Raw genomic sequence first — 26,814 nt, 5'->3', positions numbered from 1 at the left:
AAAGTTTGACACATCTGGTATCGCCGTACTCAGGAGAAGTTGGGGAATGTGTTTTGGGGTGTCATTTTACATATACCCATGCTGGGTGAGAAAAATATCTTGGTCAAATGCCAACTTTGTATAAAAAAATTGGAAAAGTTGTCTTTTGCCAAGATATTTCTCTCACCCAGCATGGGTATATGTAAAATGACACCCCAAAACACATTCCCCAACTTCTCCTGAGTACGGCGATACCAGATGTGTGACACTTTTTTGCTGCCAAGATGGGCAAAGGGGCACATATTCCAAAGTGCACCTTTCGGATTTCACCGGTCATTTTTTACACATTTTGATTGCAAAGTTCTTCTCACAGATTTGGGCCCCTAAATTGCCAGGGCAGTATAACTACGCCACAAGTGACCCCATTTTGGAAAGAAGACACCCCAAGGTATTCTGTGAGGGGCATGGTGAGTTCCTAGAATTTTTTATTTTTTGTCGCAAGTTAGTGGAATATGAGACTTTGTAAGAAAAAAATAAATAAAAAATCATCATCATTTTCCGCTAACTTGTGACAAAAAATAAAAAGTTCTATGAACTCACTATGCCCATCAGCGAATACCTTAGGGTGTCTACTTTTCGAAATGGGGTCATTTGTGGGGTTTTTCTACTGTCTGGGCATTGTAGAACCTCAGGAATCATGACAGGTGCTCAGAAAGTCAGAGCTGCTTCAAAAAGCGGAAATTCACATTTTTGTACCATAGTGTGTAAACGCTATAACTAAGGAGGTAAAATTCATTTGGGTGGTAAGTTGCATGACCGAGCGATAAACGGTGAAAGGAGTGTAGTGCCGAAGTGTAAAAAGTGCTCTGGTCATGAAGGGGGTTTCAGCTAGCGGGGCTGAAGTGGTTAATAAGAGAGCCTCCTCCATCTGTCAAACCACTTAGATGCTGTGATCCACTTAGATGCCATGATCATAACTGACCTCCAGGATCGAAGTTATCTGCAATTTTGGCCATCACTTACAGCCAGGCTCCCGACGTGATCGCACAGGTACAGCCAGGGGCGGATTGGCCGTAGACTCTACAGGGAAGTTTCCTGATGGGCTGATACCCAGGGGGCCCCCTGAGCCCTCCTCATGGCCTCCAGCCAGGCAAGTAATGATCTATTGTTCCCCGAGTTAATTTAACGATGGGGGCGTCCAGTAGTTATGTACCTGGCTGGCGACCACACATGCCCTGCTGATTCCGGATTTAACTATATTGCCATCCTAAGGCAAGTGGAGTAGGACAGAATGCAACACAGAGGGGCAGCCTCTGAAGAGGCACTTGTGCTGCTGGGGCATTATTTTGTACTGCAATGTGTTTTTTTATGCTGATGGTGTAGTTTATTGTGTTTCACTGAGGTATTTGGATCTGCAGAATGACGGAGGAAGTGACATTACATGGGGGACACATACTGTACTTTCCTACAAGAAATGATTTAAATAAAAGGCTAAAACACATTAAATAAACAATACAAAAAGGCATTGATCAAGTCAGGCATTTTAAGGCATTTGGGCCTAAAAGACCATTAGACTAAGAGGTTTCTAACTCTTACCAATTTTTCCCAAATGCTCCTAAAGTGCATAATGTGTCATTAGCAGCTGTACAGAGGCATTACTATCACCTCACCTTGGTTAAAAGACTCCATCTTCACAACCTGCGTAAGTCGCTGCTGTCCATGGTAACCAAGATGGATATCAGCTATGTACGTTCTGCATTTTGTGGATCGGTATGTTCTGCCTTCTTTTAGAAATGCCTATTGTTGTCCACAACATGGACAAGAATAGCACATGTTCTATTTATTTGCAGGGCCACGGAATGGAAATATGGATGCGGACAGCACACAGTGTGTCGCCCACATCTTTTGTGGCTCCATTAAAATCAATGGTTTTGCAATCAATCTGCAAAATATGTGGATTGAATGTGGACCAAAACTACTGTCGTGTGCATGAGCCCATACTGTGTTTGGTTTTATTTTTGTGATTTACTAACATGACTGCTTCCTGGATGTCCCAACGGCTTCATTTTCTGCGCAGCACATTAACAGAACCAGGCCAGCGAATGCCCAAAATAGGGAGTAACTTAGAATCAGTAATGCAATTATTTGCAGAGCTATTCAACGTTTTATGTAGATTATTGTATGTGTAAACTGGTGTCTGAATGTAAACAAATTCCTCAACATTGAAACTGCAACACCAAGAAGGAAAATTTGTGGAATTATGAAAATCACATGATCAATAGACATTAAAGGGGTTTTCCAAGATATTTTAACCAATACCCAGAACCCCCATGGTTTGAGACGGCACCAGCACACGCAGTAGAGCAGTGGCCTTGTTGTAGCTTTGTCTAGGCCATTTGATGTCATGTTCATCACTCACATTGCCTAGGGGCCGCTCAATACTAGTGAAATGAATGAATTTTGGCTGCGATACTCAATTGGCTAACTGCAGATATGGTCCAAGCAAAGTTAAATAAGGTAAATGTGAACAAGGCTCTGGGTCCACATGGATTACACCCAAGAGTGCTTAAAGATTCTTAAAGAGTTTTTAAAGATTCTCTAGGAACCAGTATAGCGCCAAATGATTGGCGCAAGGCAAATGTGGTGCCCATATTCAAAAAAGGATCTATGTCCTCCACAAGTAATTATAGACCAGTTAGTTTAACTTTTGTCGTAGGAAAAATGTTTGAAGGACTATATACAGGAGTATGTGACTATAAATAATATTATAAGTGATAACCAACATGGGATTACCAAGGACAGAAGTTATCAGACTAACCCGATTTGTTTTTATGAGGAGGTGAGTAGTAGCCTGGACAGAGGGGCAGCTGTGGATGTAGTGTTTCTGGATTTTGCAAAGGCTTTTGATACTGTACCTCATAAACGTTTAATAGGTAAAGTAAGGTCTATAGCAGGGGTGCACAACGTTTTCTGGTTGGGGGCCACATTGCCAGACTGAACCAATGACGAGGACCGAAATAAAAATTTAAAGGTGTATTAACAACTGAAATATTGTACTTATGGCATATTGAACACACATTATATACCATTAATGTCGAGTTACACTTCCAGGACTCCCATCTAATGGGAGAAATACATGAAAAATACATGTGAGCAGCCACAAGACATAGGCATTCATGTCTGTTACCAGATGGTTGGGGGGCCGCACAGAATGGTTTTAAGGGCCGCATGTGGCCCCCGGGCCGCAGGTTGTGCACCCCTGGTCTATAGGCTTGGAAAGTATAGTTTGTAATTGGATTTAAAACTGGTTGAAGGACAGTGTCCAGAGAGTTGTGGTCAAGAGTCCTATTCAGAATGGTCCCAGGTTATAAGTGGTGTACCCCAAGGTTCAGTGCTAGGCCCTCTATTATTCAATTTATTTATTAAATGAAATTGAGGCGGGGATTAACTGGCTCCGGACCGCCTAACGCAGATGTGCGGTCCGGAGGCGACAGCCCTGCGCACGACGACGCATATACGCGTCATCTCGCGAGGGCCGGGATTTCCTGTGAACGCGCGCACACAGGCGCGCGCGCTCACAGGAAAAGAAGGTAAGCGAGTGGATCTCCAGCCTGCCAGCGGCGATCGCTCGCTGGCAGGCTGGAGATCTGAATTTTTTAACCCCTAACAGGTATATTAGATGCTGTTTTGATAACAGCGTCTAATATACCTGCTACCTGGTCCTCTGGTGGTCCCTTTTGTTAGGATCAACCACCAGAGGACTCAGGTAGCTCAGTACAGTCGCACCAAACACCACACTACACTACACCCCCCCCCCTTAACTTATTAACCCCTTATAAACCCCTGATCACCCATGATCACCCCCCTGTCATTGATCACCCCCCCTGTCAGGCTCCGTTCAGACGTCCGTATGATTTTTACGGATCCACGGATACATGGATCGGATCCGCAAAACACATGCGGACGTCTGAATGGAGCCTTACAGGGGGGTGATCAATGACAGGCGGGTGATCACCCATATACACTCCCTGATCACCCCCTGTCATTGATCACCCCCCCTGTAAGGCTCCATTCAGACGTCCGCATGTGTTTTGCGGATCCGATCCATGTATCCATGGATCCGTAAAAATCATACGGACGTCTGAATGGAGCCTTACAGGGGGGGTGATCAATGACAGGGGGGTGATCACCCTGATCACCCCCTGTCATTGATCACCCCCCTGTAAGGCTCCATTCAGACGTCCGCATGTGTTTTGCGGATCCAATCCATGTATCAGTGGATCCGTAAAAATCATACGGACGTCTGAATGGAGCCTTACCAGGGGGGTGATCAATGACAGGGGGGTGATCACCCTGATCACCCCCTGTCATTGATCACCCCCCTGTAAGGCTCCATTCAGACGTCCGCATGTGTTTTGCGGATCCAATCCATGTATCAGTGGATCCGTAAAAATCATACGGACGTCTGAATGGAGCCTTACCAGGGGGGTGATCAATGACAGGGGGGTGATCACCCTGATCACCCCTTGTCATTGATCACCCCCCTGTAAGGCTCCATTCAGACGTCCGCATGTGTTTTGCAGATCCGATCCAAGTATCCATGGATCCGTAAAAATCATACGGACGTCTGAATGGAGCCTTACCGGGGGGGGTGATCAATGACAGGGGGGTGATCAGGGAGTCTATATGGGTGATCACCCCCCCTGTCATTGATCACCCCCCCTGTCATTGATCACCCCCCCTGTCATTGATCACCCCCCCCCTGTAAGGCTCCATTCAGACATTTTTTTTGGCCCAAGTTAGCGGAAATATATATATTTTTTTGTTTATTTTTTCTTACAAAGTCTCATATTCCACTAACTTGTGTCAAAAAATAAAATCTCACATGAACTCACCATACCACTCACGGAATCCAAATATGTAAACATTTTTAGACATTTACAGTGGCGGAAATAATTATTTGACCCCTCACTGATTTTGTAAGTTTGTCCAATGACAAAGAAATGAAAAGTCTCAGAACAGTATCATTTCAATGGTAGGTTTATTGTAACAGTGGCAGATAGCACATCAAAAGGAAAATCGAAAAAATAACTTTAAATAAAAGATAGCAACTGATTTGCATTTCATTGAGTGAAATAAGTATTTGAACCCCTACCAACCATTAAGAGTTCTGGCTCCCACAGAGTGGTTAGACACTTCTACTCAATTAGTCACCCTCATTAAGGACACCTGTCTTAACTAGTCACCTGTATAAAAGACACCTGTCCACAGAATCAATCAAGCAGACTCCAAACTCTCCAACATGGGAAAGACCAAAGAGCTGTCCAAGGATGTCAGAGACAAAATTGTAGACCTGCACAAGGCTGGAATGGGCTACAAAACCATTAGCAAGAAGCTGGGAGAGAAGGTGACAACTGTTGGTGCGATTGTTCGAAAATGGAAGGAGCACAAAATGACCATCAATCGACCTCGCTCTGGGGCTCCACGCAAGATCTCACCTCGTGGGGTGTCAATGGTTCTGAGAAAGGTGAAAAAGCATCCTAGAACTACACGGGAGGAGTTAGTTAATGACCTCAAATTAGCAGGGACCACAGTCACCAAGAAAACCATTGGAAACACATTACACCGCAATGGATTAAAATCCTGCAGGGCTCGCAAGGTCCCCCTGCTCAGGAAGGCACATGTGCAGGCCCGTCTGAAGTTTGCCAATGAACACCTGAATGATTCAGAGAGTGACTGGGAGAAGGTGCTGTGGTCTGATGAGACCAAAATAGAGCTCTTTGGCATTAACTCAACTCGCTGTGTTTGGAGGAAGAAAAATGCTGCCTATGACCCCCAAAACACCGTCCCCACCGTCAAGCATGGGGGTGGAAACATTTTGCTTTGGGGGTGTTTTTCTGCTAAGGGCACAGGACAACTTATTCGCATAAACGGGAAAATGGACGGAGCCATGTATCGTGAAATCCTGAGCGACAACCTCCTTCCCTCTGCCAGGAAACTGAAAATGGGTCGTGGATGGGTGTTCCAGCACGACAATGACCCAAAACATACAGCAAAGGCAACAAAGGAGTGGCTCAAGAAGAAGCACATTAAGGTCATGGAGTGGCCTAGTCAGTCTCCGGACCTTAATCCAATCGAAAACCTATGGAGGGAGCTCAAGCTCAGAGTTGCACAGAGACAGCCTCGAAACCTTAGGGATTTAGAGATGATCTGCAAAGAGGAGTGGACCAACATTCCTCCTAAAATGTGCGCAAACTTGGTCATCAATTACAAGAAACGTTTGACCTCTGTGCTTGCAAACAAGGGTTTTTCCACCAAGTATTACGTCTTTTTTTGTTAGAGGGTTCAAATACTTATTTCACTCAATGAAATGCAAATCAGTTGCTATCTTTTATTTAAAGTTATTTTTTCGATTTTCCTTTTGATGTGCTATCTGCCACTGTTACAATAAACCTACCATTGAAATGATACTGTTCTGAGACTTTTCATTTCTTTGTCATTGGACAAACTTACAAAATCAGTGAGGGGTCAAATAATTATTTCCTATTTGGCTAAAAAGCCAGGGCAGTATAAATACCCCACATGTGACCCCATTTCGGAAATAAGACACCCCAAGGTATTCCGTGAGGGGCATATTGAGTCCATGAAAGATTGAGATTTTTGTCCTAAGTTAGCGGAAAGTGAGACTTTGTGAGAAAAAAACAAAAAAAAAAATCAATTTCCGCTAACTTATGCAAAAAAAATTATAATTTCTATGAACTCGCCATGCCCCTCATTGAATACCTTGGGGTGTCTTCTTTCCAAAGTGGGGTCACATGTGGGGTATTTATACTGCCCTGGCTTTTTAGGGGCCCGAAAGTGTGAGAAGAAGTCTGGGATCCAAATGTCTAAAAATGCCCTCCTAGAAGGAATTTGGGCACCTTTGCGCATCTAGGCTGCAAAAAAGTGTCACACATCTGGTATCGCCGTACTCAGGAGAAGGTGGGCAATGTGTTTTGGGGTGTCATTTTACATATACCCATGCTGGGTGAGAAAAATATCTTGGTCAAATGCCAACTTTGTATAAAAAAATGGGAAAAGTTATCTTTTGCCAAGATATTTCTCTCACCCAGCATGGGTACATGTAAAATGACACCCCAAAACACATTCCCCAACTTCTCCTGAGTACGGCGATACCAGATGTGTGACACTTTTTTGCAGCCAAGGTGGGCAAAGGGGCACATATTCCAAAGAGCACCTTTCGGATTTCACAGGCCATTTTTTTTACAGATTTTGATTGCAAGGTAATTCTAACACATTTGGGCCCCTAAATTGCCAGGGCAGTATAACTACGCCACAAGTGACCCCATTTTGGAAAGAAGACACCCCAAGGTATTCCGTGAGGGGCACGGCGAGTTCCTAGAATTTTTTATTTTTTGTCACAAGTTAGCGGAAAATGATGATTTTTCTTTTTTTTTCTTTTTTCCTTACAAAGTCTCATATTCCACTAACTTGCGACAAAAAATAAAAAATTCTAGGAACTCGCCATGCCCCTCACGGAATACCTTGGGGTGTCTTCTTTCCAAAATGGGGTCACTTGTGGCGTAGTTATACTGCCCTGGCAATTTAGGGGCCCAAATGTATGAGAAGAACTTTGCAATCAAAATGTGTAAAAAATGGCCGGCGAAATCCGAAAGGTGCACTTTGGAATATGTGCCCCTTTGCCCACCTTGGCTGCAAAAAAGTGTGACACATCTGGTATCGCCGTACTCAGGAGAAGTTGGGGAATGTGTTTTGGGGTGTCATTTTACATATACCCATGCTGGGTGAGAAAAATATCTTGGTCAAATGCCAACTTTGTATAAAAAAATTGGAAAAGTTGTCTTTTGCCAAGATATTTCTCTCACCCAGCATGGGTATATGTAAAATGACACCCCAAAACACATTCCCCAACTTCTCCTGAGTACGGCGATACCAGATGTGTGACATTTTTTTGCAGCCAATGTGGGCAAAGGGGCACATATTCCAAAGTGCACCTTTCGGATTTCGCAGGCCATTTTTTACACATTTTGATTGCAAAGTACTTCTCACACATTTGGGCCCCTAAATTGCCAGGGCAGTATAACTACCCCACAAGTGACCCCATTTTGGAAAGAAGACACCCCAAGGTATTCCGTGAGGGGCCTGGCGAGTTCCTAGAATTTTTTATTTTTTGTCGCAAGTTAGTGGAATATGAGAATTTGTAAGAAAAAAAAAATTAAAATAAAAATCATCATTTTCCGCTAACTTGTGACAAAAAATAAAAAGTTCTATGAACTCACTATGCCCATCAGCGAATACCTTAGGGTGTCTACTTTCCGAAATGGGGTCATTTGTGGGGTTTTTCTACTGTCTGGGCATTGTAGAACCTCAGGAAACATGACAGGTGCTCAGAAAGTCAGAGCTGCTTTAAAAAGGGGAAATTCACATTTTTGTACCATAGTTTGTAAACGCTATAACTTTTACCCAAACCATTTTTTTTTCCCAAACATTTTTTTTTATCAAAGACATGTAGAACAATAAATTTAGCGAAAAATTTATATATGGATGTCGTTTTTTTTGCAAAATTTTACAGCTGAAAGAGAAAAATATCTTTTTTTTGCAAAAAAACGTTACATTTCGATTAATAACAAAAAAAGTAAAAATGTCAGCAGCAATGAAATACCACCAAATGAAAGCTCTATTAGTGAGAAGAAAAGGAGGTAAAATTCATTTGGGTGGTAAGTTGCATGACCGAGCGATAAACGGTGAAAGTAGTGTAGTGCCGAAGTGTAAAAAGTGCTCTGGTCATGAAGGGGGTTTTAGCTAGCGGGTCTGAAGTGGTTAATAGCACCATTTCTATTTTTGCAGATGACACTAAGCTATGTAGTACTGTACAGTCTATGGAAGATGTCCATAAACTACAAGCTGACTTGAACACTCAGTGATTGGGCATCAACTTGGCAAATGAGGTTCAATGTGGATAAATCTAAAGTTATGCATCTTGGTAGTAATAATCTCCACGCATCATATGTCCTAGGTGATGTAGCACTGGGAGAGTCATTTATAGAGAGGGATTTGGGTGTCCTTGTAGATGGTAGATTAAAAAACAGCACACAATGTCAATCAGCTGCTTCTAAGGCCACCAGGATATCGTCATGCATTAAACGAGGCATGGACTCACGGGCAGGGATGTAATAGTACCACTTTACAAGGCATTGGTACTGCCTCATCTGGAATATGCAGTTCAGTTCTGGGCACCAGTCCATAGAAAGGACGCACTGCAGCTGGAAAAAGTACAGAGGAGAGTGACTAAACTGATAGGGGGCGTGGAGGGTCTTATTATGAAGAAAGATTAAAATAATTCAATTTATTTAATCTTGAGAAGAGATGCCTAAGGGAGGGCATGATTAACCTATACAAATATATAAATGGGTCATACAAGAAATATGGTGAACAACTGTTCCATATCAAAAGACAAGGGGCACTGCCTCCGACTGGAGAAGAAAAAGTTCTGTCTCCAGAAGCGTCAAAGCTTCTTTACTGTAAGAACTGTGAATCTGAGGAATAGACTTCCTCAGGACGTGGTCACAGCAGGAACAGGGAACAGTTTTAAAAAGGGTTTAGATGAATTCTTAAAAGTAAATGACATTGATGCTTATGAAAATGTGTAGAAATCTGAGTCTCACTTCCTTCTGGGATTCGCATACCCAGCTATCCCTTGTATGAACATGATGGACTTTTGGCTTTTCTTTTAACCGTATTAACTTTGTAACTATGCAAATGATAAGAAAATGGAAACAAAATATTTAAAATGGTCTAGATTTATTCAGTATTGAGTATGAGAGCCACGAACAAAAATACACTGAGGCTGGTTTCACACGAGCGAGTGTCACGCTCTGGACTCCCAGTGTGGGTATCAGACACCTCCCGTCTTGAACACCCAGCACTGCTAGGGTCGCATAGCATTATATTGATTTATGATACTATGTAACCCTTAGAGCTCTGGAATGCATTGGATAACACTGACATAATGCTGTCAGTGTTATACAATACATTCCAGAACTGTAAGGGTTACAGAGCATCATAAATCAATGTAATGCTATGCGACACCGGCAGTGCTGGTTTTTCAGGACGAGAGCTGTCCGGACCGTGACACTCGCTCATGTGAAACCATCCTTACACTCCTTGGCATGCTTATCAATAAGATTATTAATGGTTGTTTGAAGTAAGTTATTCCATAGTAAATGCAGTAGGGCACACAAATCATCAAGATCAGTCACTGGCAGCTCCCTTTGCAATTGCCGATTAATGATGAGCCAGATGTCTCAATGGGAGACAAGCTCAGAGATTCTGCAGGCTACGGTAGCACATTTAGGCAATGTAGGCTGCTCATAGTAGCAAGCTCAACATTTGGCCTGGTGTTATCTTCTTGAAAAACAGATTTCGGGACACTTTGAGGAAATGTGCATACAACTGATTCCATGACCAAATCAATGTAACAACCAACTGGTAGTTTGCCTGAAATGAAGACTAGAGGGATCCGGTTAACATAAATTATGCCACTTCACACCATTATCGTGGAGTAGGACCAGTGTGATGTTCCCTTGTGAAGGCCTTTTCGTGGCATTGCCCATGTTGTCTCAAGACCAATTTCTGGCTATCATTGCTTTAGAGACAAGAGCGGGATTCATCGCTGTAGAGGATAGACCTTCATTCCAGCCTCTGTTGTCTTGCTGTGCACCATGATGGCCTTTGAGACCAATTGTGTGAGATCAATTGAACACCTGTAGCTGGACATATGGCTCGTAGCCCAATGCAGTGCAAACGCCTTCTAATGGTTTGTGTAGACCCTGTTTGCCACTCTAAGATAGGGATATGATGTCCAATTTTCCTTGCAGTATTCTTCTAATCAGAGTATCCGTCCTTGCAGAGGTTCGCCTCTGTGTATCTCCAGTTTATTGTTGTTCTTACAACCACCAGGACAAGCAACCATGCTGACAACTAATCCTAGACGTGTAGTGATCTACTGGAGTGATTAAGGTCTCTCAGTTCAAGGATTCTGTCCCTTTCAGTTTGCAACAAGTGGCAATAACTGGCACATCGGAAAAACAGGAAGCATCGCACAACCATCCTACACAACTTGATCAAATTTTGAGGAGTCATGTGGCTAACTGTCAGGTTCGGGTGTGTGAGGGAAACACCACACCAAACATAGGAGGGAAAGGGGTAAGGGAATAAGGCCTGGAAACTAGGGAAAGGAGATGGACACCTCCTAGTAAAACCCTAATCAAAGTCCTGTCTAACTACCAGTATGAACAGACCCCAGAGATAGGCGAGTTCATACACAGGAATACCTAATGTCCTAATTTACCCTATAGGACCCTGGTACTAATGTCAGAACTGAGACAAACTGTTCCTCCAAAAGGAAGGATGAACAGGAATCTCCCTCAAGCCTTAAAGGGCTTCTGTCACCCCCAAAACTCATTTTTCATTTTTGGGCATATTAAAATCCTTATTGGATGACTATTCCCTATATAGGGCTCTTACCTTGCTCTGTGACTTTGTTTCACTAAAAATCGATCTTTTAAAATATGCAAATGACTTCACTACCAGCAAGTAGGGTATCTACTTGCTGGCAGCCACCGCAATACAAGGGCGCTGTTCCGTGAGCATTCTGCATTGTGGATGCGGACCCATTCACTTCAATGGGTCCGCAAATCCGGAGATGCGGAACTGTGTGGAACGGAACCACTACGGAGTGCTTCTGTGGGGTTTCGTCCCATACTTCCGTTCTGAAAAAAGATACAACATGTCCTATCTTTTTGCAGAACGCAGACCCATTAAAGTGAATGGGTCCGCGATCCGCTGCGGCTGCCCCGCAGTCAGTGTTCATGCATGGCGGCCCGCAATTTGCGGGCCGCAGCACGGCCATTGGGCGCACACGTTTGTGTGCAGGAGGCCTTAAAGATAAATTTACTTGCGTGAACATGTGCTGAAAGAGAACATGTACTGTAAATACCTTCTGCTGTAAAGATCTTTCCGTGTTCCTGTAAAAACACATACATTGGATGTGCAGATAAGATTAACCCTTCAGGGTATATCCACACAGGATGTATTTTCAAGCAGAAAATCCACTGGAGATCTGCAGAAAAATTTGCAATGAATCCACTGCAAAATCCACATGAGTTAGGGTGGGTTCACACTAGCGTTATGGAGTCCATTATGGCTTTCCGTTATAACATGGTTATAACGGAAAATAACGGAATGCATAAGACGGAAGTCAAAATGGAAGCCTTTAGAGGCATTCCGTTTTGACCCGTCTTAATAGAAGTCTATGGGGAATCATAACGGGTCCGTCTGGGTCCCGTTATGCAAAACGGAAAACAAACAGGACTTTTTTTCTCCGTTCTGCATAACGGAAACCAGACGGATCCGTTATGCTTCCCCATAGACTTCTATTAAGACGGAAAGCTTTTAAATAGGGATGAGCGAACTCGAACTGTATAGTTCGGGTTCGTACCGAATTTTGGGGTGTCCGTGACACGGACCCGAACCCGGACATTTTCGTAAAAGTCCGGGTTCGGGTTCGGTGTTCGTCGCTTTCTTCGCGCTTTTGTGACGCTTTCTTGGCGCTTTTTGAAAGGCTGCAAAGCAGCCAATCAACAAGCGTCATACTACTTGCCCCAAGAGGCCATCACAGCCATGCCTACTATTGGCATGGCTGTGATTGGCCAGAGCACCATGTGACCCAGCCTCTATTTAAGCTGGAGTCACATAGCGCCGCCCGTCACTCTGCTCTGATTAGCGTAGGGAGAGGTTGCGGCTGCGACAGTAGGGCGAGATTAGGCAGATTAACTCCTCCAAAGGACTTGATTAACTGATCGATCTGCAGCTGTGGATCATTGAGCTGCTGATCCTCAATTGCTCACTGTTTTTAGGCTGCACAGACCGTTTGTCAGTCTCATTTTTCTGGGGTGATCGGCGGCCATTTTGTGTCTTGTGGTGCGCCAGCACAAGCTGCGACCAAGTGCATTTAACCCTCAATGGTGTGGTTGTTTTTTGGCTAAAGCCTACATCAGGGTGAAGCTGTCACACCAAGTGCATTTAACCAGCAATAGTCTGTTCATTTTTTGGCCATATACAAAATCAGGGGCAAGCTGCGCCTGTCACCAAGTGCATTTAACCCTCAATGGTGTGGTTGTTTTTTGGCTAAAGCCTACATCAGGGTGAAGCTGTCACACCAAGTGCATTTAACCAGCAATAGTCTGTTCATTTTTTGGCCATATACAAAATCAGGGGCAAGCTGCGCCTGTCACCAAGTGCATTTAACCCTCAATGGTGTGGTTGTTTTTTGGCTAAAGCCTACATCAGGGTGAAGCTGTCACACCAAGTGCATTTAACCAGCAATAGTCTGTTCATTTTTTGGCCATATACAAAATCAGGGGCAAGCTGCGCCTGTCACCAAGTGCATTTAACCCTCAATGGTGTGGTTGTTTTTTGGCTAAAGCCTACATCAGGGTGAAGCTGTCACACCAAGTGCATTTAACCAGCAATAGTCTGTTCATTTTTTGGCCATATCCCAGTCTAATTCTGTCACTAAATCCATACCGGTCACCCAGCGCCTAAATACTAGGCCTCAAATTTATATCCAGCTAAATCTGTCCCTAGTGCTGTAGCTGGGCGAGTTATTTAGTGTCCGTTCAAGCACATTTCTTGTTCTGGGTTGAAATACAATTCCCAATTTAGCAATTTCATAATTTAGTGGTTCCTGCTATATCAGAGCTCTTTGAAATCTATCCCAAAAAGGGTATATAATATTGAAGGTGCACATAGGGTCATTCAGAGTAACTTCACACACACCCGCTACTGTGTATTTCCAAGTCTAATTCTGTCACTAAATCCATACCGGTGACCCAGCGCCTAAATACTAGGCCTCAAATTTAATTCCCTCTAAATCTCTCGTTACCCACCGCTGTACTGTTGTTGCTGGGCAAGATATTTAGTGTCCGTCAAAGCACATTTTTTGTTCTGGGTTGAAGTACAATTCCCAATTTAGCAATTTCATAATTTAGTGGTTTCTGCTATATCAGAGCTATTTGAAATCTATCCCAAAAAGGGTATATAATATTGAAGGTGCACATAGGGTCATTCAGAATAACTTCACACACACCCGCTACTGTGTATTTCCAAGTCTAATTCTGTCACTAAACCCATACCTGTCACCCAGCGCCTAAATACTAGGCCTCAAATTTAAATCCCTCTAAATCTCTCGTTACCGTTGTCCTGTTGTAGCTGGGAAAGTTATTTAGTGCCCGTCAAAGCACATTTTTTGTTCTGGGTTGAAGTACAATTCCCAATTTAGCAATTTCATAATTTAGTGGTTCCTGCTATATCAGAGCTATTTGAAATCTATCCCAAAAAGGGTATATAATATTGAAGGTGCACATAGGGTCATTCAGAATAACTTCACACACACCCGCTACTGTGTATTTCCAAGTCTAATTCTGTCACTAAATCCATACCGGTGACCCAGCGCCTAAATACTAGGCCTCAAATTTAATTCCCTCTAAATCTCTCGTTACCCACCGCTGTACTGTTGTTGCTGGGCAAGATATTTAGTGTCCGTCAAAGCACATTTTTTGTTCTGGGTTGAAGTACAATTCCCAATTTAGCAATTTCATAATTTAGTGGTTTCTGCTATATCAGAGCTATTTGAAATCTATCCCTAAAAGGGTATATAATATTGAAGGTGCACATAGGGTCATTCAGAATAACTTCACACACACCCGCTACTGTGTATTTCCAAGTCTAATTCTGTCACTAAACCCATACCTGTCACCCAGCGCCTAAATACTAGGCCTCAAATTTAAATCCCTCTAAATCTCTCGTTACCCACCGCTGTACTGTTGTTGCTGGGCAAGATATTTAGTGTCCGTCAAAGCACATTTTTTGTTCTGGGTTGAAGTACAATTCCCAATTTAGCAATTTCATAATTTAGTGGTTTCTGCTATATCAGAGCTATTTGAAATCTATCCCTAAAAGGGTATATAATATTCAAGGTGCACATTGGGTCATTCAGAATAACTTCACACACACGCTTCTGTGCATTTCCAAGTCTAATTCTGTCACTAAATCCATACCGGTGACCCAGCGCCTAAATACTAGGCCTCAAATTTAAATCCCTCTAAATCTCTCGTTACCCACCGCTGTACTGTTGTTGCTGGGCAAGATATTTAGTGTCCGTCAAAGCACATTTTTTGTTCTGGGTTGAAGTACAATTCCCAATTTAGCAATTTCATAATTTAGTGGTTTCTGCTATATCAGAGCTATTTGAAATCTATCCCAAAAAGGGTATATAATATTGAAGGTGCACATAGGGTCATTCAGAATAACTTCACACACACCCGCTACTGTGTATTTCCAAGTCTAATTCTGTCACTAAACCCATACCTGTCACCCAGCGCCTAAATACTAGGCCTCAAATTTAAATCCCTCTAAATCTCTCGTTACCCACCGCTGTACTGTTGTTGCTGGGCAAGATATTTAGTGTCCGTCAAAGCACATTTTTTGTTCTGGGTTGAAGTACAATTCCCAATTTAGCAATTTCATAATTTAGTGGTTTCTGCTATATCAGAGCTATTTGAAATCTATCCCTAAAAGGGTATATAATATTCAAGGTGCACATTGGGTCATTCAGAATAACTTCACACACACGCTTCTGTGCATTTCCAAGTCTAATTCTGTCACTAAATCCATACCGGTGACCCAGCGCCTAAATACTAGGCCTCAAATTTAAATCCCTCTAAATCTCTCGTTACCCACCGCTGTACTGTTGTTGCTGGGCAAGATATTTAGTGTCCGTCAAAGCACATTTTTTGTTCTGGGTTGAAGTACAATTCCCAATTTAGCAATTTCATAATTTAGTGGTTTCTGCTATATCAGAGCTATTTGAAATCTATCCCTAAAAGGGTATATAATATTCAAGGTGCACATTGGGTCATTCAGAATAACTTCACACACACCCGCTACTGTGTATTTCCAAGTCTAATTCTGTCACTAAACCCATACCTGTCACCCAGCGCCTAAATACTAGGCCTCAAATTTATATCCTGCTAAATCTCTCGTTAACGCTGTCCTGTTGTGGCTGGGAAAGTTATTTAGTGTCCGTCAAAGCACATTTTTTGTTCTGGGTTGAAATACAATTCCCAATTTAGCAATTTAAAAATTTAGTGGTTTCTGCTGTATCAGAGCTATTTGAAATCTATCCCTAAAAGGGTATATAATATTCAAGGTGCACATAGGGTCATTCAGAATAACTTCACACACCCGCTACTGTGCATTTCCAAGTCTAATTCTGTCACTAAACCCATACCTGTCACCCAGCGCCTAAATACTAGGCCTCAAATTCATATCCAGCTAAATCTGTCGTTAGTGCTGTAGCTGGGCGAGTTATTTAGTGTCCGTTCAAGCACATTTCTTGTTCTGGGTTGAAATACAATTCCCAATTTAGCAATTTCATAATTTAGTGGTTTCTGCTATATCAGAGCTATTTGAAATCTATCCCTAAAAGGGTATATAATATTGAAGGTGCACATAGGGTCATTCAGAATAACTTCACACACACGCTACTGTGCATTTCCAAGTCTAATTCTGTCACTAAATCCATACCGGTCACCCAGCGCCTAAATACTAGGCCTCAAACGCAGCCGCCTGTCTACAGCCAATGTGGACAAGCTGACGTTCATAAAAATGAACCAGGCATGGATCCCACAGGATCTGTCCGTCCCTTGTCCAGATTAGACATTAACTACCTCCCCTTAACCATATATTATTGGACTCCAGGGCACTTCCTCATTCAATCCTATTTTTATTTTCATTTTACCATTATATTGCGAGGCTACCCAAAGTTGAATGAACCTCTCCTCTGTCTGGGTGCCGGGGCCTAAATATATGCCAATGGACTGTTCCAATGTTGGGTGACGTGAAGCCTGATTCTCTGCTATAACATGCAGACTGATTCTCTGCTGACATGAAGCCAGATCCTCTGTTACGGGACCTCTCTCCTCTGCCTGTGTGCTGGGCCTAAATTTATGAAAATGGACTCTTACAGTGGTGGGTGACGTGAAGCCTGATTCTCTGCTATGATATGAAGACTGATTCTCTGCTGACATGAAGCCAGATTGTCTGTTACGGGACCTCTCTCCTCTGCCTGGGTGCTGGGCCTAAATATATGCCAATGGACTGTTGCAGTGGTGGCTGACGTGAAGCCTCATTCTCTGCTATGACATGCAGACTGATTCTCTGCTGACATGAAGCCAGATTGTCTGTTACGGGACCTCTCTCCTCTGCCTGGGTGCTGGGTAGTGTTGAGCGCGAATATTCGAAAAGCAAATTTTTTTCGCGAATATCGCAACTTCGCGATTTCGCGAATATTTTGAATATAGTGCTATATATTCGTAAAAACGAATATTTGTTTTTTGTTTTTTCCCCCCCCCACAAAATTACAGTACACATATAATTGATTGTTTCCCAAAGGTCCAACAGCTCAGATCTTACTCACATTGCCTAGAAAGTGATTGAGGCGCGAATCTTCGTAAGGCGATGTTATTAGCGCACATGCGAATATCGGCACGTCCCAGAACAGAGGCAAAGGGCTTTGCATTCATACATTAGTGAATTGAGTTGCGAATCTTCGTAAGGCGATTTTATTAGCGCACATGCGAATATCGGCACGTCCCAGAACAGAGGCAAAGGGCTTTGCATTCATACATTAGTGAATTGAGTTGCGAATCTTCGTAAGGCGATTTTATTAGCGCACATGCGAATATCGGCACGTCCCAGAACAGAGGCAAAGGGCTTTGCATTCATACATTAGTGAATTGAGTTGCGAATCTTCGTAAGGCGAGTTTATTAGCGCACATGCGAATATCGGCACGTCCCAGAACAGAGGCAAAGGGCTTTGCATTCATACATTAGTGAATTGAGTTGCGAATCTTCGTAAGGCGATTTTATTAGCGCACATGCGAATATCGGCACGTCCCAGAACAGAGGCAAAGGGCTTTGCATTCATACATTAGTGAATTGAGTTGCGAATCTTCGTAAGGCGAGTTTATTAGCGCACATGCGAATATCGGCACGTCCCAGAACAGAGGCAAAGGGCTTTGCATTCATACATTAGTGAATTGAGTTGCGAATCTTCGTAAGGCGATTTTATTAGCGCACATGCGAATATCTACACTTGTCCCAGAACAGAGGCAAAGGGCTTTGCATTCATACATTAGTGATTGAATTGAGCTGCGAATCTTCGTAAGGCGATTTTATTAACGCAAATGCAAATATCTACACTTGTCCCCAGAACAGAGAGGCAAAGGCCTGTGCATTCATATAGTATAGCACCATATTCGCGAATACGTAGAACTTCGTAAAATTCGATTTACGAATATTCGTATTTTTTATTTTACTTTCCACCTTACAGATTACATTGATCTGTACTCTGTCAACTACTGTCATCACCCCCCACTGTATCTCGATTGATTCCCAAAAGTCTCACATTCCCTAGAAAGTGATTGAGGTGCGAATCTTCGTAAGGCGATTTTATTAGCGCACATGCGAATATCTACACTTGTCCCAGAACAGAGGCAAAGGGCATTGCATTCATACATTAGTGATTGAATTGAGTTGCGAATCTTCGTAAGGCGATTTCATTAGCACACATGTGAATTTTGCATAGCATATGTATTATGCGATAATTCGAATTATCGCATATGCGAAATAATAACGAATTTGAATAATCGCGAATATTTTAAGAATATTCTTTTGAATATTCACAAAATTTCGCGAATTCGAATATGGGACATGCCGCTCAACACTAGTGCTGGGCCTAAATTTATGACAATGGACTGTTGCAGTGGTGGCTGACGTGAAGCCTCATTCTCTGCTATGACATGCAGACTGATTCTCTCTCTGCTGACATGAAGCCAGATTCTCTGTTACGGGACCTCTCTCCTCTGCCTGTGTGTGTGCTGGGCCTAAATATATGCCAATGGACTGTTGCAGTGGTGGCTGACGTGAAGCCTCATTCTCTGCTATGACATGCAGACTAATTCTCTGCTGACATGAAGACAGATTCTCTGTTACGGGACCTCTCTCCTCTGCCTGGGTGCCGGGGCCTAAATATCTGAGAATGGACTGTTCCAGTGGTGGGTGACGGGAAGCCAGATTCTCTGCTATGGAACCTCTCTCCAATTGATTTTGGTTAATTTTTATTTATTTAATTTTTATTTTAATTCATTTCCCTATCCACATTTGTTTGCAGGGGATTTACCTACATGTTGCTGCCTTTTGCAGCCCTCTAGCTCTTTCCTGGGCTGTTTTACAGCCTTTTTAGTGCCGAAAAGTTCGGGTCCCCATTGACTTCAATGGGGTTCGGGTTCGGGACGAAGTTCGGATCGGGTTCGGATCCCGAACCCGAACATTTCCGGGATGTTCGGCCGAACTTCTCGAACCCGAACATCCAGGTGTTCGCTCAACTCTACTTTTAAAGGCTTCCGTTTTGCATTCCGTCATAATACAAGTCTATGGGCAGCATAACGGAGCCGTCCTTCGGTCTTATGGATTCCGTTATTTTCCGTTATAACGGAAAGCCATAACGGACTCCATAACGCTAGTGTGAACCCACCCGTACATGTGGATTTTACCACAGATTTGGCAGCGGATTTGCCAAGGATTTCACCCTCTGCATTAAAAAGGGTGACACCCTCCGTTGAAATCCATACATAAGCTGACAAGCTGCAGATTAAAAATTTGTGCATTTTATGCTGATTAGTATCAGACATTTTCCACTGTGTATGGAAGCCGCAGGTGATGTACAGAGGCCGAAATCTCAATCAAGCCAGGGGAAGCAGGGCTGAAGTGCTGACTGTATGACTGTTTTTGACACAGCCTAAATGGCTATTCTACAAATAGAATAGTTTTATTAAAGGGGGTATCTGATTTCGCTATTACTAAGGCGAGATGGGACTAAGCTCCAACCACCAGGTGGCCAGGAAACAGTGGAGAAGCCATTTCAGAAGCTCCCATTGCAGTGTATGAGAGCTACAGAAACAGTGTAGCGCAGCAAGCTATGGTGTTTCTGAGTTGGGAAGCAGTATAGCTTGCTGTGCTACGCTGGTTCAGTAGCTCTCAGGCACTGCAATTGGAGCTACTGAAATAGCGTGGCACCAGACTGCTCCACTGTTTCCCAGCTACCTGTTGGCATACAGGGGCATATTTAAAAGCATTATCTGGTCATGTAAAAAGTTATGGTGACAGTTTAGCAGTAAAAAAATTAGCATGTCAAGTTCCCTTTAGGATACCACCACAAGGCCAGGTTTCTGCATGCCGTTCTGCAAAGCCAAAATCAGGAGAATATCATAAAAGGAGAGAACGTATACAAACAGACAAATACAACTTCTCCTCCATTTTTAATTCACTCCTGGTTTTGCATAAAAACACCTGACCCTGTGGCCGTACCATTAAAGCATGTTCAGCAAATTCTACTCTCCCATTTTTAGTATAAATACAATCATTTCACACACCTTTACTTCTATGCTACTGGTGATTTCTTAAACTATTCCTTATTATGTTATTTTGTTTTAATGTAGATGACACAAAAATGACGCATGTGGGAGATGGTAAGTACACAGACAAGAAGTCAGATGGTTAAACCTTAGCTGAGCCTGATACTACCAATTACATACCTTTATATGTGTATAATCTACTCTTTTAGAACCACTTGAGGAGATTCCAAAGAAGAGCGCCTCTCATGTGCATTCTGGCACAATTGTGGGCATAATACTGGCCGTGCTGCTAATCACCGTCATAATCCTTGTTGTCATCTATATAAACCATCATAAAGGAAAACAAGGGAGACACTGCTGTATAGAGGTGAGGGTACTGTGCCAAATTACTAAATTATTCATGTGTATTCAAAATAAAAGTGTAATGTTGACTGCACTGCTACAAAATTATTATTTTGTTAAATAGATCCTGTGATATTTTCAAAGGCTTAAAGGGGTATTCTGGGTCGTCTATAAATGACAACCTAGCATCAAGTTTGACTGCTCCAGCACACCACCAATGATCAGCTATCTGAAGCGGCCGTGGTGTTCTGATGAACACGCTTGCAGCCTCCTAGGCAAGTAATTAGTGTTAAGCAAATCAAAGTTCACCAAATTGATTCGCTGCATAGCCAAATTTCCTCATGCTTCTCGATAGCAAATCAATTTTCCCTGAAAGGCAGTAAAAAAAAAAAAAAAAAAAAATATATATATATAAAATAAAACTTACCTCATCCATTTGCTCCCGGCATGAAGAACTTACACACACAAAATCCCACGAGTGGTGACTTATTACGTCACCATACCGGCCAACGGCATCACTGGTTGCGCAAGATTTCTAGATCTTCAGTCAAGATGGCAGCAACCGACGCGAGCAAATGGATGAGGCAAGTATTTTTATTTTATTTTATTTTACACTCTTATTACTGTGCAATCGCCGGTCCCAGTCATTGCACCCACTACTTACAAAGAAGTGCGCATCGTGATGAAGTAATTCGTCACTAAGCTAATTTTTTTGTATAATTCGGTGAAGCAGCTGAATCAAATTTTTTTATACTTTGCTCATCTCTAATAGTGATGTCAGGTTCATTGGTCACATGAGAAAAAGCTTAGAGAAGGCTCACCTCCTAGGCAAAAAATGGAGTGGGTGCACCTGCGGGAAGATTACACCCAATCTTCAAAAGGATTTAGTGAATATAAAGTGTAGCAGGGCACACCTGCACTTGAGGTCACACAGGAGAGTAGGGTGGATAGTTATATATTTTTATTTATGTCAATTCAATACAAGAAAAATATACTTATAAAATTATTAAACAGTATGCTATATAGACTTAAATTCCTCTAAAAATGGGTATCGCTAAAATGTAACAACACATGTGTGATCCTATGGGAAGGATATCTTGATGGCCAAGTTCCTTACTAATGATAGTGTCCAATACACTTGGTATGATCAGGTTTGTATTGTCAAGAGTCATAGATTGAATGCCGTATAGTCAGAGTGCCACTCACTCCGGTTTCTTTTGCCGTTAGTTGACAATGCAACAGATCGCTCTGCCTGTGTATACACTCGTTCGGCACTTTTGTTACTTACAGTTCTGTAGGTTTGTGCCGACTGTGCTGAAATTTCACGTGGCGTCCCACGTGTGATGCGTTATTCAGGCTGCGGTATATCCTCCAGGAGATAAAATCAGGGATCCACGGTAATCCACGGTGATCAGTTGTAGAAGTGCAGTCTCAGTAATTTGGTAAACTTCAGTTCCTGCACGGGTACTCAATCACGCAGGCAGGTCAGATGTTGCTGCGGCTGATGAGTTTTAAAAGATTTTTCAATTTTTTCTACCAAGTTGTGATTACCAATCCCGTTACTCCTGGTCGACTTGAAGCGCTTCAATACGTCCTTAGTCTCATGGAATTGTCCTACCTGGTAGGACAATTCCATGAGACTAAGGACGTATTGAAGCGCTTCAAGTCGACCAGGAGTAACGGGATTGGTAATCACAACTTGGTAGAAAAAATTGAAAAATCTTTTAAAACTCATCAGCCGCAGCAACATCTGACCTGCCTGCGTGATTGAGTACCCGTGCAGGAACTGAAGTTTACCAAATTACTGAGACTGCACTTCTACAACTGATCACCGTGGATTACCGTGGATCCCTGATTTTATCTCCTGGAGGATATACCGCAGCCTGAATAACGCATCACACGTGGGACGCCACGTGAAATTTCAGCACAGTCGGCACAAACCTACAGAACTGTAAGTAACAAAAGTGCCGAACGAGTGTATACACAGGCAGAGCGATCTGTTGCATTGTCAACTAACGGCAAAAGAAACCGGAGTGAGTGGCACTCTGACTATACGGCATTCAATCTATGACTCTTGACAATACAAACCTGATCATACCAAGTGTATTGGACACTATCATTAGTAAGGAACTTGGCCATCAAGATATCCTTCCCATAGGATCACACATGTGTTGTTACATTTTAGCGATACCCATTTTTAGAGGAATTTAAGTCTATATAGCATACTGTTTAATAATTTTATAAGTATATTTTTCTTGTATTGAATTGACATAAATAAAAATATATAACTATCCACCCTACTCTCCTGTGTGACCTCAAGTGCAGGTGTGCCCTGCTACACTTTATATTCATTGGTCACATGGCCTAGAGGCAGCTCAGACCCATTCAAGTGAATGCGGCTGAGCTGCAATACCAAGCACAGCCACTATGCAATGTATGGCACTGTTGGTATGCTGCGAAGAGGATGTAGCGCTCACGGGAGCACCAAAGCCTCTTCAATCTGCTGATCGGTGGAGATGCTGGGAGTTGAAACCCCACCAATCACATATTGATGACTTACCCTGAGAATAGTAATAAAAGTAGTTGTAGAGCAGCACAAAAATGGACCTTCTGGCCTGTATGGAATGCCCCAGCCGTGGAGGGACAGCCAATCCAACGCCGTCCCATGGACATAGACGGTTTAAAGAAGGTAGCACAGCAGCATATCCAGTGTGACTTTTATTGGGGACCAGAGTGCACACACAAGTACAACGTTTCGGCTAGGCAGTAGCCTTTCTCATACTTGAGAAAGGCTACTGCGTAGCCGAAACGTTGTACTTGTGTGTGCACTCTGGTCCCCAATAAAAGTCACACTGGATATGCTGCTGTGCTACCTTCTTTGAACCGTCTATTATCCTGAGAATAGGTCATCAATATAAAAGACCCAGAAACACCCTTTAAAAACTGCCCATCCAAAATGTGGCCATGATGCAACCAGGTGCCATAGGTCTCTGCGGCTTACTAAGGAAATAAGTGCTGTCTGCTGCCTGTCTATAACTACTCCAGTCCCTGCCTGTCTCCCTGCTTATCTAACTTGCCACCAGTGCTAACCGCTGGCATCTCTGCTTGTCTTTTCCTTGTGTTTCTTAGTTTGTGATCACTGGAAAGACAGAGAACAGCGCTGACAGTGTGTACTATGTTTCTGTATATCTACTGTCAACACTAAGCATTGGAAGTCCCAATCTCCTCTTCTCCATGCGCTCAGTAACTAACAGGGAAGAGGAGAATGGCACTGCCAGTGCTAACAGTAGGTATACTGGGACATAGTACTGTGGTCACTGCCACTTCTGTTCTTCTCCCTCTTCCCTGCACTCAGTAGTTGAGATGTGCAGGGAACAGAGATAAATGAGCAGAGATGCCAGAGGTTAGCGCTGCCTGGCAACAAGTCAGATAAGCAGAGAGACAGGCAGAGATGGCACATATAGGGAGGCAGAGACTGGGGTAAAATGCTGAGAGGCAGCCTGGAATCCCCTGTGTAACATTTTTTAAATTAGGGTTAATGACAATCATGTCTCCTCTATAATACACACTTATGAATTTCCAATTCACTGCAGTATCATCCTCATCACTGGGCGGTTATGAAGTTCAACAACCATGGTAGTCCAGGTGTGTACACTGTGGTGGACCCGACACCAGGACTTGATAAAGATGGCTTCATGAAGACAGAACAATAAGAGCCCTTGAACCCCTTCATGTGAGGGAGATGGAAGGGCTGGGACCTCCCAATATGCTAAGTTCATTACATCCAGCTTAACAGATGCCCAACTACACCTTTAAAGACTACACAAGATGAAGAACTCACTCTAGACTCGTTCCTAACTCCAGAATATATTACTTTCTTCTCTCTGCACTCCCTGCACAGCAATACATCTCCATTTCTAATATAAGAAGAGATTATACTGCATTGTCCACAAGAGATCTGCCCTGAAAAGTACCACAGTCTGTTATCAACAGAAAATTATTCCTGGCTGTCAGATATCTAAAAACCAATACATCTCATCATGAATAACCATATGCATCAGAAGATCCATTTCAAAGACTTTCTCAACATCTCGCCTAACTATACCACTCCAGAGCTCAGCCTGCTAGTAAAAGCATGCATCCCATCATTAAACATCTAGAAGTCAGTCTCATACCTGCCATAGGACTGCAAAGCTCTATACAATTTTACTTTATTTTCAAAAGGTTACCTGCAAAGACATTATAAATCTTGTATCCACCTTGTGACAAAGAATGTCAACTCATTTGCCGTGAAAAGACAACTGAGAATATTGCATCTTTACATCAGATGTGGAGAGATCACGCATTGTTAGTTCAGCATTAAATATTTGTCCCACAAAATAGATTGCTTAAAGGGGTTGTCTGGTCCCCTTAATATGAGCATTTTATACTCAAAGCTCTCCTTTGCCCTGCGCTGAATTGGGGATCCGGTGATGTACCGGGCTCTCCATTAGGACTGCTAGGTGGAGGCCTCCACCTAGCAGTGAGCCCAGTGGCGTCACCGGCACTAATGGCAGGCTTTAGTGCTGCCCTAGCCTGTAAAACGGCTAAGGCAGCACTAAAGCTTGCCCATCAGAGCCGGTGACTTCACAGACAACACTGCTATGCGGAAACCTCCACCTAGCAGTGTGACAATATAAACAAACACCCCTTGTCCTGCACGATCCAGCGGAGGGCAAGGGAGAGCACCGGAGCATGAAATGCTCCCATGCTCATGTCAGAGTGGGTGAAAATGAGGGTATGTCCGAATTCAGCTCTGAACTCGGACAACCCCTTTAAGGGCTATTCCAGGGTTTGACCTATTCTTAAGAAAGGTGGGGGTCTGACAGCCGCACTTCCCTGCTGATCAGCTGTTTCAGGGTAGCTACATAGCTTTTTCGGGGTAACAACACGGCTCTATTTATAGTGGACAGACCTTGGTGCTGCTCCCATTCACTTCAGTGGGAGCAGCTCTATAGTTAGCCATCACAGAGATAGGACATCAATAGTAAAATCCTGGAAAAACCTAAGGTGTAATCTTGCTGTAATTATGCACTTTGTGGGCAGATCCACATGTAACTTGCAAATCATACAGATTTTGGTGTGGATTTGATGTGAAAAACAGTGCAGATTTTTCTTTCACGTCTCCCTTAAAAGGGAACCTGTCATCAACTTTATGCTGACCTCACTGTGGGCAGCATAAATTAGTGACAGAAATACAGATTTTCAGCAGTGTGTCACTTATGAGCTAAAAGTCAGTGGTTGCAGAGAACCAGCATCATAATCATTGCAGCACAGGTCTGCTGATGATTGGCAGTTCTCTCCTAGAGAGGAAAGGAGAAAACTAGGTAGAAGACTGTCAGTCATCAGCAGGTGGGCAGGAGAGCAGGAATTCATGAATAACCAGGACTCTTCTCAGGAGGTCGAAATTATTTTCCAGGCCCAGTCTGCAATTATTGTGATGTTGGTTCTCGGTAACCACTTACTTTTAACTTTCAGACCGCTGAAATCAACTCACCTGTCTCTACTTTATGATGCTGTTAGTATGGGCAGCATAAAGTTGATAACAGGTTCCCTTTAAAGTCAACAGGTAAAATCTTCCAAATATCCATAATCACAACATAAACTTATGTACTGCAGACCAAACAATCTGCACTGCAGGTCAATTTCCACAGCATGTGAATGAGATTTCTACTTAACTCATTCACTTCGGGCCACATGGTGTTAAAAAGTCGCAAACTGCAGTGTGGGTAACTTTTTCAATGGCACTTGCGCAAAAATTTACCTAGTCAGCCTTGCCAGTTTCCTGAAAAGGGGGTGTAGTGAGGGTAAATAATTGTATACTAATCTGCCTACAGACCCCCAACCCCTTTATCTACTTTTTCTACAACCATGCTACGTTAACAAAAGAGGATGG

The 26,814-nt window shown here is 43.0% G+C and overlaps 1 protein-coding gene across 1 annotated transcript in view; it reads left to right on the top strand.

The window, feature by feature from the left end:
• The window catches only part of PLXDC1 (plexin domain containing 1), a 108,879-nt gene extending 82,872 nt beyond the window's left edge, over window positions 1-26,007 (top strand). Inside the window, exons 12-14 of the mRNA XM_044297804.1 lie at window positions 20,622-20,651; window positions 20,747-20,904; window positions 24,473-26,007. Coding sequence (XP_044153739.1) covers window positions 20,622-20,651; window positions 20,747-20,904; window positions 24,473-24,592 — 308 coding nt within the window. The 3' untranslated portion in view covers window positions 24,593-26,007. The remainder of the gene's footprint in view (window positions 1-20,621; window positions 20,652-20,746; window positions 20,905-24,472) is intronic.
• Window positions 26,008-26,814: the final 807 nt, after the last annotated feature.

Source organism: Bufo gargarizans, chromosome 6 (genome assembly GCF_014858855.1).
Source record: "Bufo gargarizans isolate SCDJY-AF-19 chromosome 6, ASM1485885v1, whole genome shotgun sequence".
NCBI classification, from domain to species: domain Eukaryota; kingdom Metazoa; phylum Chordata; class Amphibia; order Anura; family Bufonidae; genus Bufo; species Bufo gargarizans.
Note: the sequence above shows the minus strand (reverse complement) of the source record. Positions and strands in the feature narration are given on the sequence as shown.